Below are 16,223 nucleotides of genomic sequence, written 5' to 3'. Positions count from 1 at the left end.
GTACAAAACGATACAGAGAGAAATAAACAAAAACATCAACAATGAAATGAACCTAGCAGATCAAGCGTACACACACACAGGGCCAGAACATGAGCCAAAACACATGGGAGAGGATTTAATCCTTCAGGTATCCTCTGATTGGCTGGCAACACACTGGGGTCAGGGGTCAGGGGTAGATATAAGTCAGGGCCTGAGGGTCTGAGTGCAGTCTGGGCAGGGGTGTGTGTGTGTGTGTGTGTGTGTGTGTGTGTGTGTGTGTGTGTGCTCTTACCCCCCTCCCCCCTTTCCCACTCCTGGGCTCCCTGGGGCTCAGACTGAAGCAGGGTCAGGGATTAAAGGTCAGAGTTCACGGTCAGAGTTCACGATCGTTCAGCGGCTCTGTTTGGCTGTTCCAAAGCAATAGTCCTGCCCAGTTGGGCGTGTCCGTCCTATTACCCCCAAGCTTAGCCAAGCTCGATATGCACATAGAATGATAAAGGAAAAGACGGAAGAAGGGAGGGATGGATAAGGGTTTCCTGTCCATGATAAGGCCAGTCTAGTCAGGGCTGGAGGAGAGGTTGGTGGGGGCAGTAAGGGTCAGTATTGAGCGTCAGTAAGGATCAGTGTTGAGGATCAGTAAGGGTCAGTGTTGAGGGTCAGTAAGGGTCAGTAGGTCAGACCAGGGTTCCAGGTTTGGCCTTGTCGTGTCCGTACCACTGGACATCTGCCAGCTCTGAACACAGAGGACTGCTGAGAAAACAACTATCATTGAATGACCTGCAGAGAGAGAGAGAGAGAGAGAGAGAGAGAGAGAGAGAGAGAGAGAGAGAGAGAGAGAGAGAGAGAGAGAGAGAGAGAGAGAGAGAGAGAGAGAGAGAGAGAGAGAGAGAGAGAGAGAGAGAGAGAGAGAGAGAGAGAGAGAGAGAAAATTCCATTTTTAATTATGGAAATACAGAAGTTATTGTTTTCTTCGCTTAGTAAAACTGTTGGGCACTTCTTCGTCGAGGGGAGATCTGAAACAAGGACTCTAACTCACCCTTATGATCAATGAACTTGATTGGTTTGTGTCGTTTTGGTCTCATTGCTTTGATGGTTACTTTCTTTGTCTAGACCTAAAGCTTTTGTGAAAACGACGTGCACAATCCATAAGGCCTTTACCTCTTTTCAGGCCTCATTTCAAACTGATCAATCACTCCTCCTATATCGCTGTCTCTATGGCAACTCACATGTCCTGTTAGTGTCCTAGTCTAAAACTACAGTAGGTGACTAGAGTGCATTTCTGTTTCTCCGCATTTCTGTTTCTCTACCTGCAGTGTCCATTCGTTCACTCCCCTTCATGGTTTTAGAATGAATGAACTGGTATTATGGTGGATACTGAGAGCACACGCCAGGGAGAAGTCAACAGTGAGAAACGCTATTGAGTTGACCAAGTTCAATCAGAGCTGGTAATAGAGTAAAGTAGTGAGGGTTAGGATTTACTGTAGTAATAATAATAATAATAATACATTAGATTTGTAAAGTGCTTTTAATTCTAAAAGAATAATCTCAAATTGCATAAAATAAAAGTTAAAATATATTTTAAAAATTACCAAAGCAAATCTATATATAACCATATCATAAAAGCAACAATCAAAGTCTAGGAGGAAGGGTAGGCCAGCCAATAAAGATGAGTCTTAAGGCCTGCTTTAGAGAGCAGCCACAAACAGTATCAGCCACACACAGCAGACATGCAGAGTCCAGTTACAGCCATAGAAACAGAGCAGATAGAACAGACACCATTCCCAAACCTGCTATTAGAACCGATTAGAAACGGGAAGAGCCTATTCAACTCAGCAGTTGGTACGAGACTAAGAATCTACACCTTTGATCTAGTTCAGGTTCTGTTTCTACATATCTAGTCATATCTATTTCTATGCCCCTGATCTATTTCAGTTTCTGTTTCTATGTCTCTGGTCTAGGTGTCAGGATTTATTCTATAGAGTGTGTTTCTATGTCCTGGAAGTCTAGTAGTGTCCAGACAGACAGTATGGGTTGTTTCTATGGTCTATGGTTCTAGATTGATGTTCTGTAGTTCTCTGGTATATTTGTTGTGTTTCTAGGTCTGTGTTCTGGGAGAGTCCTGGCAGACAGACAGTACCTCTATGCATCAGAGCTGGGCTGAGGGGGAGACTGACACACGTCTTCAGTAGGAGAGCTGTCTGCTGTACCGCTAAACCAGGAAACACACACAGACAGACAGACAGCAGAGAGGTTAGTACAGGAGGAGAAGGAGTGAGAGGGAGAGAGGGAGAGAGATGAAGAGGGATGGAATGAGAAGGAAAAATAGAGAAGAGTGAAAGAGTGAAAGAGAGGACAGATAAGTTAACAAATCACTCTGGCGTAATTAGTGTGAGGGTGAGAGTTAGAACAAAGTCAAGTTCAAGTCCTTCAGGAAGACAAGACAGCCGTGTGATCAGTAGCTAGACAGAGTCCCGTGCTGCAGAAGGACAAAAGTTGGGTGTAGGTTGGGGGTTGGTAAGGCAGAGGTTATAGAGGTTGTAAAGAGAAGCGTATGCTGAAGATGCTTTGAGAGGATGCAGATTCTGTCCTGTGAATTGCAATACAGGAACCAGAGACTTTAACCTTTACCCTTTAACCCAGGGTTAAATGTCAAATAGGATTAGGATCCTGAGTGCCTGGTCATTATCCCCAAACACGTTATATTTATCTCTGTGTGTGCATGTGTGTGTGTGTGTGTGCAGTTTGTCTGTGTGTGTGTCGTGTGCGTGTGTGTCTTACCCGCTCTGCCAGTTGAGGATGTGTTGTGGGCTGCAGGGGGGCGTGGGTGTGGCGGCCTGTTCACTGGAGGGAGTCACACTCCTCGGGCTGTGAGGGGACGCTGCTGTACAGAGAGACACACAGTTATATACACAGTTATGTTACACACAAACACACACACACACACACACACACACACACACAGGTCAATAGGTGGTTAAGGCCTGTGTTATCCCAGCTATGCCCCAGATAAAAGTGGAGGTGTGGCCACTGTGACTAACGAGCTCCATTTGGTTCAGGGATCGCTTTACACTCATTCACACACACTCTCCTAAACATCGGCCAATCGCCCCTACACAAAGGTCTCGTTGACGCAGTAGGCAGTGAGTTAGTCTCATAATCTGAAGGTTGTGAGTTCGAGACTCACGCGGGCCATGGAATGTTCTTTCATTTACATTTTCATGAACTAACTATTCTGTAAAGAATATACAGTACCAGTCAAAAGTTTGGACACACCTACTCATTCAAGGGTTTTTCCATATTTTTACTATTTTCTACATTGTAGAATAATAGTGAACACATCAAAACTATGAAATAACACATATGGAATCATGTAGTAATCAAAGTGTTAAACAAATCAAAATAATTTTTATATTTGAGATTCTTCAAAGTAGCCACCCTTTGCCTTGATGACAGCTTTGCACACTCTTGCCATTCTCTCAACCAGCTTCACGCGGAATGCTTTTCCAACAGTCTTGAAGGAGTTCCCACATATGCTGAGCATTTGTTGGCCGCTCTTCCTTCACTCTGCGGTCAAACTCATCCCAAACCATCTCAATTTGGTTGAGATCGGGTGATTGTGGAGGCCAGGTCATCTGATGCAGCACTTCATCACTCTCCTTGGTCAAATAGCCCTTACACAGCCTGGAGGTGAGTTTTGGGTCATTGTCCTGTTGAAAAACAAATTATAGTCCCACAAAGCGCAAACCAGATGGGATGGCGTATTGCTGCAGAATGCTGTGGTAGCCATGCTGGTTAAGTGTGCCTTGAATTCTAAATAAATCACTGACAGTGTCACCAGCAAAGCACCCCCACACCATCACACCTCCTCCTCTATTCTTCACGGTGGGAACCACAAATGCGGAGATCATCCATTCACCTACTCTGCGTCTCACAAAGACACGGCGGTTGGAACCAAAATTCTCAAATTTGGACTCATCAGACCAAAGGACAGATTTCCACTGGTCTAACGTCCATTGTCGTGGGTCTAACGTCCATTGTCGTGTTTCTTGGCCCAAGCAAGTCTCTTTATATTATTGGTGTCCTTGAGTAGTGGTTTCTTAGCAGCAATTCAACCATGAAGGCCTGATTCATGGAGTCACCTCTGAACAGTTGATGTTGAGATGTGTCTGTTACTTGAACTCTGTGAAACATCTATTTGGGCTGCAATCTGAGGTGCAGTTAACTCTACTGAACTTCTCCTCTGCAGCAGAGGTAACTCTGGGTCTTCCTTTCCTGTGATGGTCCTCATGAGAGCCAGTTTCATCATAGCGCTTGATGGTTTTTGCGACTGCACTTGAAGAATTTTTCAAAGTTCTTGAAATTTTCCAGATTGACTGATCTTCATGGACTGTCATTTCTCTTTGCTTATTTGAGCTGTTCTTGCCATAATATGGACTTGGTCTTTTACCAAATAGGGCTATCTTCTGTATACCACCCCTACCTTGTCACAACACAACTGATTGGCTCAAACGCATTAAGAAGGAAAGAAATTCCACAAATTAACTTTTAACAAGGCACACCTGTTAATTGAAATGCATTCCAGGTGACTACCTAATGAAGCTGGTTGAGAGAATGCCAAGAGTGTGCAAAGCTGTCATCAAGGCAAAGGGTGGCTACCCTGGAATGAGTAGGTGTGTCCAAACTTTTGACTGGTACTGTATACATTTTTTATCTAACCTTAACACTGCCTGACCCAATCAAAACTCTAACTATCTTACCAAATTCAAGCTTAGCTTAGAACATAAACGTGTCTACGTGTGTGTGTTGTCACCCACCTGGTGATCTCTTGGCGAGCGTCCCCACCCTGCTCCCTCGTCCAGGTCCCAGCGTGCCTTGCAGCGAGCCACTGTCCGACGTGTTGGAGCCGGAGTGACTCCTCTCCTTTACACTGCCCGAAGAGCGCTGGTACCAACACCTCAACTCGTCCGACACCACCGCCCTCCCCCCTCCTCCCCCCTCTCGCCCCAGTGAGGGAGTCCGTACAATCTGGGAGCGGGACGGGGTGAGTCTGCCGCTCCCCTCTCCCCCCTCCTCGCCCCCCCAGGTCTCCTTGTAGAGGCCCCCGGCTGTGTAGGAACTGGAGGTTTTGAACTGGGCCTTGACGCTGTAGTGGCCCTCCTGGTCACTCTCCAGGCTGCGCACCACCACTGGGTTGGGGCTGCCCTCTACGTACAGGGGGTACTCTTTAATCCTGTACTGGGATGAGGGTTGGCTCTGGCTGTGGAGGTACACCCCGTGGTGCCCTGACCCAGTCCCTGCTCCCCCTGTACCACCGCACCCTGAACCGTTCTTGGCTGCCAGGTTGGGCATGGAGCCAGAGTTAGAGGAACCAAGGTGACCTGCAGACCTGGAGAGAGAGAGAGAGGAGGTTAACATACACATTAAACATAGAAAGAAATCCTCCAAGGATTGCTAAACAAGCCCAAAGTAAGTCTGTGGACACACCCAGCTCTGCTGCACTAACCTGTGCCTCTGTCTCTGTCTGGCTTTGGAGGGGGAGTCCTCTCCTAAGGTGGAGTAGTTTGGGTTGGAGCCTGGGGCTCCCCCAGGGTAGTAGTGTTCTGAGCTGCTCTGGGAGGTACAGGACGAACAGTCGTCCAGCGGGTCCGAGCCGTTGGAGCTGCGTGTACCCGGGACCAGGAAGATGTCTGGGCTGCCCAGGGCTCCCAGGGTGTGTGTGTGAGTGTGTGTGTCGGGGTCGGAGGCCAGCAGCTTGCCCTGAGATTCCAGGCTGGAGCTGCGGTTCCTAAAGTGCTGAACCAGACTGTGCAGATGGGTGGGACTGATGTCCACAGACCTGGTGGAGGGAGAGAGATGGAGAGAGGGAGGGCGAGAGATGGAGAGAGGAAGGGAGAGATGGAGAGAGAGGTTACAGTATGGTTGTGGCTTTGACCTAGTGAGGTGACCGTAGTGCGGTAGTTTTCTGAAGTTTATTCCGAGGTTATCTTGTGGTTACCTGGTTGAGTGTACGTAGTGAGGGGTCCTGGTCCTCAGGTCGGGGGTGGAGGGCATGCTAGATTGGGAGCTCCAGTGAGGAACACTCCTGATGGGGCTACTCTGCAGAGAGTTACTGCCTCCTGCCTCCGCACAACTACCAGAGCCGGGAAACCGCCTGTGACTGGCCAGGGAGAGACAGAGCACTTAGAAAACCTTAACATTACTATTGCTATCTTCTAATCATTATACTATCATTCAACAAACTATCACATGCCCCACGACCCCAGTATAGATATATCGTCATGGAAACAGAGTTGACCTCACCTGGAGTGTGAGGAGCGTTTCTTGACCCTCTCATAGGGTTCGTCCAGCGAGGACTCACTCCACATCTTGGGTTTGATGGGGGACTTGTCGTATTCGGAGCGGGAGTAGTGCAGGTGGCTGAGGCCATCTAGAGACTGGGGGGGAGGGGGCCGGCTGTGAGAGGGAGGCCGGGGAGGTAGGCCCTTATGGGGAGACGCTGCCGGAGAGTAGGTGGGGGTCCCTGTCACCTGGGGGTCATCTGATAGAGAGAGAGAAGGTCATAGGGATTGGTTAGATTGATTGATCACTGATTATTCCCAATTAGAAAGGCACTGATGAACTTTCTGATTTATTCTAGTGCAAGAGAGAGTGAGAGATAGAGAGAGGCAGACATACCGTCGTCTAGGACCAGAGCATCAGACAGAGAGCTGTCCTCTGAGCCGATGTTGGCCTCTGTGGGAGAGAAGAACAGAGTAAAACACTTTTACTATGGCACTGGTTGGGGTGAAGTAGGTGTGCTTCAATTCATGTTCATGAGCACTTCTTGCCATGTGTCTTTGTGTGTATGTGAGTGTGCGTGTGTGTGTGAATGTAAATGTGTGATTGTGTGTGTGCCTGGTCTCACCCTCTTTATTACGCGATGTGGTTCTTATAAGCGATTCTCTCAGCATGTGTGTAGTCTCACCCTCTATGATAAGCGAAGCGCGTTGCGTGGGTTTCTTCCCAGAGCGGACACGGTGTTCGTTGATGGCGTTCTCTATCTCCTGGAGTTTCTTCAGCGCGTTCAGGTACGACGTCTTCCTCTGTTTTTTCAGCTTCTTACTGCTCACATGCGGATCACTGGCCAGACGCCTTGCAGCCTCCGTGATCTGGGATTGGATGGCAAACTCCCTCTCTAGACGTTCTAGCTCCTCCTCCTGTTGAGAGAGAGATAGACACAAAGGTTAGGAAGTGTGACACATGCACACACAAACAAACACACTCACACACAAGTGATGACACACACGCACACACACTCAGACACACATACTCAGACATGAGTCACTCACATCCACCAGTAACTTAAAGCATGTTCCCAGGCCAGCACAAACACAATGAGGAAACCATCTATCTTCATTCCTCCCCCACATTTTCCCAGCCCTGCCTCTCCTCCCATGAGAATCCCTAAAACACCCCCAGCTCCCCCTAACACTCCCCCCTCACCTCCACCCCATCCCCCAGCCTTGGCTAGCTTCCTCCGAGACCCCCGTTCTCCCCAAAACACCCCCGACTTTCCCTATCCCTTACCTCATCTCCACCACCTCACCTCCCTCCTCCTCACCGTCTCCTATGAGACCCCATGTTCGCCCTACAACACCCCCCAACTCCCCCTAACCATAACCAACAGCCCCCTAACCATAACCAACATCCCCCTAACCATAACACCTAGCCCCCTAACCATAACCAATATCCCCCTAACCATAACACCTAGCCCCCTAACCATAACCAACATCCCCCTAACCATAACACCTAGCCCCCTAACCATAACCAACATCCCCCTAACCATAACACCTAGCCCCCTAACCATAACCAACATCCCCCTAACCATAACACCTAGCCCCCTAACCATAACCAACATCCCCCTAACCATAACACCTAGCCCCCTAACCATAACCAACATCCCCCTAACCATAACACCTAGCCCCCTAACCATAACCAACATCCCCCTAACCATAACACCTAGCCCCCTAACCATAACCAACATCCCCCTAACCATAACACCTAGCCCCCTAACCATAACCAACATCCCCCTAACCATAACACCTAGCCCCCTAACCATAACCAACATCCCCCTAACCATAACACCTAGCCCCCTAACCATAACCAACAACTCAATAACAGCAGAGAGCAGATCATGACCCAACAGCAACAGTATTTCATCTCATGAGGACCATTAGGACTTAGTGTTTCTGTACGTTCTACAGGGACTAGTGAGGCAAGACTAGTTAACAGACAGAAAACAGAGACTATTTCAGACAGACAGCTTTTCAACTCGCTCTCACACGGCTCTACGCATGGACGCATACAAGCACACACATGCCTGTGCATGTATGCATCCATGTGTGGGTGACCTTATGTTCAGGGCAGGGGTTCAAAAAAACAGAACAGAACCGTAAATGTGTTCACAGCTCACAGAGATAGAGAGGTAAAGCCAGTAGACTTGTTTCACACACACGCAGGTCAACATCCCCCAAGACTACCTCAGCCTGGAGGAATCCCTCTCACTAACAATCTCTACATCCTCCTGCCAAAATAACTGTGTGTGTGTGTGTGTTCTGAGGTAACAAGGTTAGAAAAGTTTAAAACCTGAGACATCTTTCTGCAAGCCTCGCGGTTTCATAATGCTGTGACCCTGGATTCGTTTCAATGCATACAATCCAAGACACAATATACACACACACACTCTTTCTTTCTCTCTCTCCCACTATCACCACTTCCTGCGGTACGGAACAGACAAGCTATTTTTAGTCAACCCTGAAGCAGTGGAAAATCTACTAAGGCACAAATAGAAGAACAGACAGAAAGATTCAGAAATAGAAGAAGAGAATAATAGAGAGAAAGAGGGATTGAGGATGACTGCAAACCAACTTCTAAGCAGATCCAAGACTTCTCGAAGTGCTGGCTTGGCCACTGCCCCAGTTACTCTTCTGCTTCAACCAATGATCTAAGATCAGTTCTCCATCCCAAGTCTAACCATTTCCTGGTTGCTAAAATTCAAATAGTTCACCTAATTTCAGTTTATGTGACAAAACAAGCAAGTATAGTGTAGAGAATCAATGTACCATCTAAACCGCTGTGAAGTATATATTCTATAACCAAAGATATTGTATTTTTTTTTGGGGGGGGGGGGGGGGGGGGGGGGGGTAGATCAGCGTTAATATTGCAGATAGATTGTAACTTCCATCAATGTAATCGTCTGCATCACTTCCAATCCCTCATTTTTTTTTTTTTATGCCATTCAAAAGTTTGGGGTCACATAGAAATGTTCTTGTTTTCCATGAAAACATACATGAAATTAGTTTGAATATGAAATATAGCAAAATGAATAGGAAATGTAGTCATTGACAAGGTTAGAAATAATGATTTTTAATAGAAATAATAATTGTGTCCTTCAAACTTTGCTTTCGTCAAAGAATCCTCCATTTGCAGCAATTACATCCTTGCAGACCTTTGGCATTCTAGTTGTCAATTTGTTGAGGTAATCTGAAGAGATTTCACCCCATGGTTCCTGAAGCACCTCCCACAAGTTGGATTGGCTTGAAGGGCACTTCTTACGTACCATATGGTCAAGCTGCTCCCACAACAGCTCAATAGGGTTGAGATCCGGTGACCGTGCTGGCCACTCCATCCTTTTTACGCTGCTGCTACTCTGTTAAGTATTTATGCATAGTCACTTTAACTCTACCCACATGTACATATTACCTCAACTACCTCAACTAGCCGGTGCCCCCGCACATTGACTATGCAACGGTACCCCCCTGTATATATAGCCTCCCTACTGTCACTTTATTTTACTTCTGCTCTTTTTTTCTCAACACTTTTTTGTTGTTGTTTTATTCTTACTTTTTTGTTTAAAATAAATGCACTGTTGGTTAAGGGCTGTAAGTAAGCATTTCACTGTAATGTCTGCACCTGTTGTATTCGGCGCATGTGACCAATACAATTTGATTTGATTTGATTTGATTTGATTATAGACAGAATACCAGCTGACTGCTTCTTCCCTAAATAGTTATTGCATTGTTTGGAGCTGTGCTTGGGTCATTGTCCTGTTTTAGGAGGAAATGGGCTCCAATCAAGCGCCGTCCACAGGGTATGGCATGGCGTTGCAAAATGGAGTGTTATCCTTCCTTCTTCCAGATCCCGTTTATCCTGTACAAATCTCCCACTTTACCACCACCAAAGCACCCCCAGACCATCACATTGCCTCCACCAATCTTCCTCTGTCCAGTGTTCTTTTGCCCATCTTAATCTTTTATTTTTATTGGCCAGTCTGAGATATGGCTATGCCTGGAAGGTCAGCATCCCGGAGTCGCCTCTTCACTGCTGAGGTTGAGACTGTTGTTTTGCGGGTACTATTTAATGAAGCTGCCAGTTGAGGACCTGTGAGGATCTGTTTCTCAAACTAGACACTCTAATGTATTTGTCCTCTTGCTCAGTTGTGCACTGGGGCCTCCCACTCCTCTTTCTATTCTCAAGAAGGTTCGTTTTATTGCTTCTTTAATCAGCACAACAGTTTTCAGCTGTGCTAACATAATTGCAAAAGGGTTTTCTAATGATCAATTAGCCTTTTAAAATTATAAACTTGGATTAGCAAACACAATGTGCCATTGCAACACAGGACTGATGGTTGCTGATGATGTGCCTCTGTACGCCTATGTAGATATTCCATAAAAAATCAGCCGTTTCCAGCTACAATAGCCATTTACAACATTAACAATGTCTACACTATATTTCTGTTCAATTTGATGTTATTTTAATGGACTATTTTTTTTAGAAATTGTGGTTGCCACTGGGATGGCACGGTCCAAGAAGTAGGGAAGTGTGGCTAAGATGCAGAAGGTACATCTTTCTCCAAAATGCAATCTCTCCCGACATTTCGTGCACATTTATCATTGTGTGAATTGTTTGCCCTTGTTAGTGTCTATCAATTCCCTTTACATATCACCATTAGTACATTTACTGTTAATTCCCATAATTTCTAATCTACAATGCTAGTTTGGTTATGGTAATTTCTGTTAATGCATTCAATATATTATTATTACAGTCATTTACCGTTCTCATTGTTGGAGTGGACACGTTGTTTGCAGAGCTCACAACCTATGCTACACTTGTGAGAAACAAGTTTGGGTTTATTTAATTCCATTTACGAGTTTTGTCAATTTTTTCATTGTCTTTTGTTTGGAGCGCTCCTGTCAATGTTGAGTAAGGACATGCACCTGATTACGCATATAAAAGTAGACCTAGGCTACCTGACCTGCACACAAATGTAGGCCTATAAATGTTCCCATTTGGGGATGTATGATAACATTTCTGATTGTCTTAACACCACCACTAACTGTGCTCTTTCACAAAAGCTCACAACCTATAACCTATATACTTATTATGGACACAGTATGCCTTACATTATTAGTTATCTTGTTGTTATTAGTTGTTGTTAGTTGTTATTAGTCCCACCCTTCAGCTCCATTCAACACCTCCCATCTATCTCTTAACACCATCCATATTGGATTTCTATTTGACATATATTTTCAACTGTACTGTGATGTTTCACAAAAGTTCTGAACCCTTCTATTCTCATTGTTTCTACAGATATTTGTTTTTGCTAAAAGTATTATTATATTATTGATCGATTGACTATGACTTTTCAGATCACCCAGTAGTGCTATCTGCAAGGTTAGCTCAAGGTAAATATTGCAATCCTTCAGCCATTCCTGGACCTGTGACCAAAAACAAGCTACAAATGGAGAGTATCAAAACAAACTATCTAATGATTCTGTCTCTTCGCAGCAAAATCTGCAGAGCTGGGAATATTGTATCCCCCATATAAATAACATTCTATTGGTATCAATAATTTTGTATAATAATTGAAACTGAAAAATTCTAAGTTTTGAATCCGGCGTCGTTTTGCGTATCAGTTCATAAACACTATGCCATGGAATCGGTACGTCAAAAATCTCTATCCTTTGGTCCTTGAATGAAACTGGTATACTTTTTTATTCATCACAATTTTCTTTAACCAATTATGTTATTTAATGTAGTGCCGACAGACAAGTTCCTTACTTTTTCCCCCTTCCACTTTCCTTTTCCATTTTTGCGGTAATGATGCAATTATTTGGTTGTTATTTTGGGTAGAGCAGACATTTTCATATGCTTTTGTTAGCTGCATGTGTGACATAACTCCACCAGTCCTACCTATGATATTATTTACGAAGATTATACCTTTTTTAAACATTTTTTCAAAAAATATAGTTATTTTTTATCAATTAGTATATTTGAGTTTAACCACAATATTTGTTGCATTATTTGTTCTGTCGTTTCTGGAGGATTAAATTGAAATTTCAACCAACTTTCTATGGCTTGTTTTAGAAATAGTGATATTTGGGAGATTATTCCCTTTTCAAATAACTGAAAGTGAGAGGTTGTAATCTGAATAAAGGGAAAAAGGCCATTCTTGAACATGGGGTGAGACAATCTTACTAATTTGCAAGATAACCAGTTCGGATTTAAGTATAACTTTTGTATGACTGAAGCTTTTAGTGATAGGTCTAATGCTTTAATATTTAATAATTTCTGTCCTCCGAATTCATATTTATTATACAAATAGGCTTGCCGTTCCAAATAAAATGGAATAATTTTTTCTCATATAATTTAAAAAACTGTTCGCTAGACCATAAGCAAATAGGTAAACTTGGATAATACTAAAGAGTTAATCAGGGTGATTTTTCCACAAATAGACAGGTATTTTCCTTTCCATGGTAGCAAGATCTTATCTATTTTTGCTAACTTTCTATTAAAATTGATTGGGAGTGAGATCATTTATTTCATTTGGGATATGTATTCCGAGTATATCCACATCACCATCAGACCATTTTATTGGTAAACTACATGGTAATGTAAAAATTGTATTTTTTAGTGATCCAATACGTAATATAGTACATTTATCATAATTTGGTTGTAATCCACAGAGGTTAGAAAATGTATCTAGATCCTCTATGAGGCTGTGGAGGGATTCAAGTTGTGGATTTAAATAAAACATGAATCATCAGCGTACAATGAGACCTTTGTTTTTAAGCCCTGGATTTCTAATCCCTTGATATTATTGTTGGATCTGATTTTTAATAGCTAACATTTCGATGGCCATAAAAAATAGATATGCCGATAGTGGACAACCTTGTTTTACTCCTCTTTACAGTTTAAAACTTTTGGAGAAAAAGTCATTTACTATTTTACACCTAGGGTTACTATACATGATTTTAACCCATTTTATAAGAGATTCTCCTAAATTGAAATGCTCCAGGCATTTATATATAAACTCCAGTCGTACTTTATCAAATGCCTTTTCAAAGTCTGCTATGAATAGCAGGCCTGGTTTCCCAGATTTTTCATAGTGTTCTTTTGTTTCCAGTACTTGCCTTATATTATCTCCAATGTATCGCCCAAGTAAAAAACATGTCTGATTAGAATGAATACTGTCTGACAATACCTTTTTAATTCTATGCGCTATACATTTTGCTAGAATTGTTGCATCACAACACTGAAGTGTAAGGGGCCTCCAATTTTTAAAATGGCCTGGATCTTTATATTTCCCACTTGTATCCTGTTTCAGTAATAATGAAATCAGACCATCTTATTGAGTGTCTGATAATCTACCATTTACATAGGAGTGGTTAAAACATGCTAATAACGGTCCTCTGAGTATATCAAGAAAGGTTTGGTATACCTCGACTGGTATGCCATCCAACCCTGGAGTTTTCCCAGACTCAAAGTATTTAATTGTATCCAGAAGATCCTCCTCTGTAATTCCACCTTCACATGAGTATTTCTGTATGGCTGTTAATTTGACATTATCAATTGAAAAAAATCCCTACAATTAGCTTCAGTTAGAGGAGATGGAGGCGACTGAAACGAAAACATATGCTTAAAGTACTTTGCGTCCTCCTTTAAAATATAATTTGGTGAATCATGGGTGACTCCGTCATTTGTAACCAGTTTCAGTAAATTATTTTTGGTAGCATTTCTATGTTGAAGATTAAAAAATAATTTGGTGCATTTTTCCCCATATTCCATCCAGTTTGCTTTATTTTATTTGCTGTACCTATGTTATGTCGGAAAAAAACAGTTATAAATTCCTCTTTCCTAGTTAAAATCAAGTTATCATCCAATAGGCTTTGATTAATTTTCCAATATCCTCGCCCACGTGGAAATTCAGTAAGAGTAATGTATATGCCAATTATATGATGGTCCGACCGCATTTTGTCCCCTATCAACACTTTTGGTGCCAACGAGAATGACATAAGTAAGAAGTCAAGACGACTAGCTTGATTGAGTCTCCGCCATGTATATCTCACTAGGTCAGGATATTTAAGCCTCCGTATATCTACTAGTTCTAATGTATCCATGACATTCATGATTTCCTTAAGAGCATAAGGGTGATAGTTTGTAGTGTGATTTCCTTTACGGTCCATTGAGCTATTTAAAACAGTATTATAATCTCCCACCATAATAATAGAGTATTGTATTGCATGCAGTGTTGATCATTTATTATGTATATTGTCAAAGAAGTGTGGATCATAATTATTTGGTCAATAAAGGTTAATGAGCCACAAATGTTTATGGTCCAATAACATATTTAAAATCATCCATCTACCTTGTGGATCTGTTTGGACAATTTGCACATTCGGAACGAAATTACTGTAAAAAAAATTATAAAATAAAATAAAATAAAATAAAATAAAAGCGGATTGAAGCTGGTGTACAAACAGAAAGTAAAAGATGCAAAAACGAAACTTAAGAACGGAAAGCATAGAAATAGCACACATAGAACAGATCTACCGCTTTTTAGACTTGCTTTCAATGAGAATGACAGATCTATAACTCACATTTCTATGTGAATTTGGTTGGGTCGCCCAAAAAGTTACATATTGCAGTTTTAAATAACTCCATGTTCATGAGGAAGTTTATCTACACTGGGAGCCAAATAGAACTCCTCCCATTTACTAGAACTGAATGGAACCACTGGAAACAGTTGGATCAGATGTGGACAGTTACGGTTTGAGAGATTTCTCTGACCTCTCCTTTAGGCAGGATCTTAAAAGGGTAGTTAGGATTTGAGTGTATTTTCTGACCTCTCCTTTGGGATGGATCTTGTGTTCGTCCAGTTTGAAGGCGGTACCAATCTTCCTTCTGACCGTCGGAGGCTCCTCCCCTGGATCCAATGGATACTCCTTAGGCAGCTTCCCTGTCAACTCCTAGAGAGAGGAGAGACGGAGAGAGAGAGAAAGAGAGAGCGAGAGACAGAGAAAGAGAGGGAGAGAGAGAGAAAGAGAGAAGGAGAGAGAAAAACATTAAATTGATCATTACTCATTGATGTGTGTAAGTATGTGTGTTTGTGCATGCGTGCATGTGTCTTACCGCCTCTCTGATACAGATGTTCTTGAGTTCCTCTAGTCTTTGTTTGAGAGTCTCCTCCAGGGCCTCCTGTCTGGCCCTCAGGGCTGCCAGCATGTCTTTCTTAGCTGTCTGAGAACTGTCCGACTCCTGGGAACCTACACACACACACACACACACACACACACACACACACACACACACACACACACACACACACACACACACACACACACACACACACACACAGAGATACAGTCAGAACACACACACAGATATACAGTCAGAACACACACACAGATAACAGATACAATTAGAACTTATCACTGAACATGGACCAGAGTGTAGAATACTGTAAGAAACAAGCTTACTATAACCTTACTGTGTAGCACTCAAATACACCCCCCCCCCCCCCCCCCAAATACAGCACTTACAACACTGGAGCCCAAACAATGCTATTGTCTGACCCAGGCCTCCAGAGAGAAAGTGAAACAAGGAAATGGTGAAGGACGGAGGAGGGGTGAAGGCACCTGCCGAGTTGAATGCGTCGATAAGGTCTAAGACTGTGTGGTGGGGAGGTTGTGTGTGTCTGAAGGGGATGGGGCAGCCGCGGACACAGTCTATGACGCACAGTCTCCGACCCTGAAGGCCCAACATCGTGACAGCCTCTCCCTCTCCCTCTCAATCAAACACACACACGCACACACACACACCCTCGCCGTCGCTGCTCAACTACACACTGACAACAACCATCCTGCAGTTCAACCAACCACAGTTTACCCCTTGATCAAACACTCCATTGTGGACAGCATCCTGGT

At 43.5% G+C, this 16,223-nt stretch overlaps 1 protein-coding gene across 1 annotated transcript in view; it reads right to left on the bottom strand.

Annotated features, from left to right (window-relative positions):
- Positions 1–16,223, bottom strand: part of LOC311137235 (FERM domain-containing protein 4A-like) — a 137,805-nt gene continuing 121,582 nt past the window's right edge. The window contains exons 15-24 of the mRNA XM_084171617.1: positions 15,430–15,563; positions 15,144–15,266; positions 6,944–7,175; positions 6,655–6,711; positions 6,280–6,517; positions 5,975–6,136; positions 5,483–5,815; positions 4,794–5,365; positions 2,758–2,860; positions 1–756 (exon numbers count right to left, since the gene is read on the bottom strand). Coding sequence (XP_084027743.1) covers positions 654–756; positions 2,758–2,860; positions 4,794–5,365; positions 5,483–5,815; positions 5,975–6,136; positions 6,280–6,517; positions 6,655–6,711; positions 6,944–7,175; positions 15,144–15,266; positions 15,430–15,563 — 2,057 coding nt within the window. The 3' untranslated portion in view covers positions 1–653. The remainder of the gene's footprint in view (positions 757–2,757; positions 2,861–4,793; positions 5,366–5,482; positions 5,816–5,974; positions 6,137–6,279; positions 6,518–6,654; positions 6,712–6,943; positions 7,176–15,143; positions 15,267–15,429; positions 15,564–16,223) is intronic.

The sequence above is a fragment of the Coregonus lavaretus genome, assembly GCF_964263955.1.
Source record: "Coregonus lavaretus genome assembly, chromosome: 11".
Lineage (NCBI taxonomy): Eukaryota > Metazoa > Chordata > Actinopteri > Salmoniformes > Salmonidae > Coregonus > Coregonus lavaretus.
This window is presented reverse-complemented; position numbering and strand designations above follow the sequence as displayed.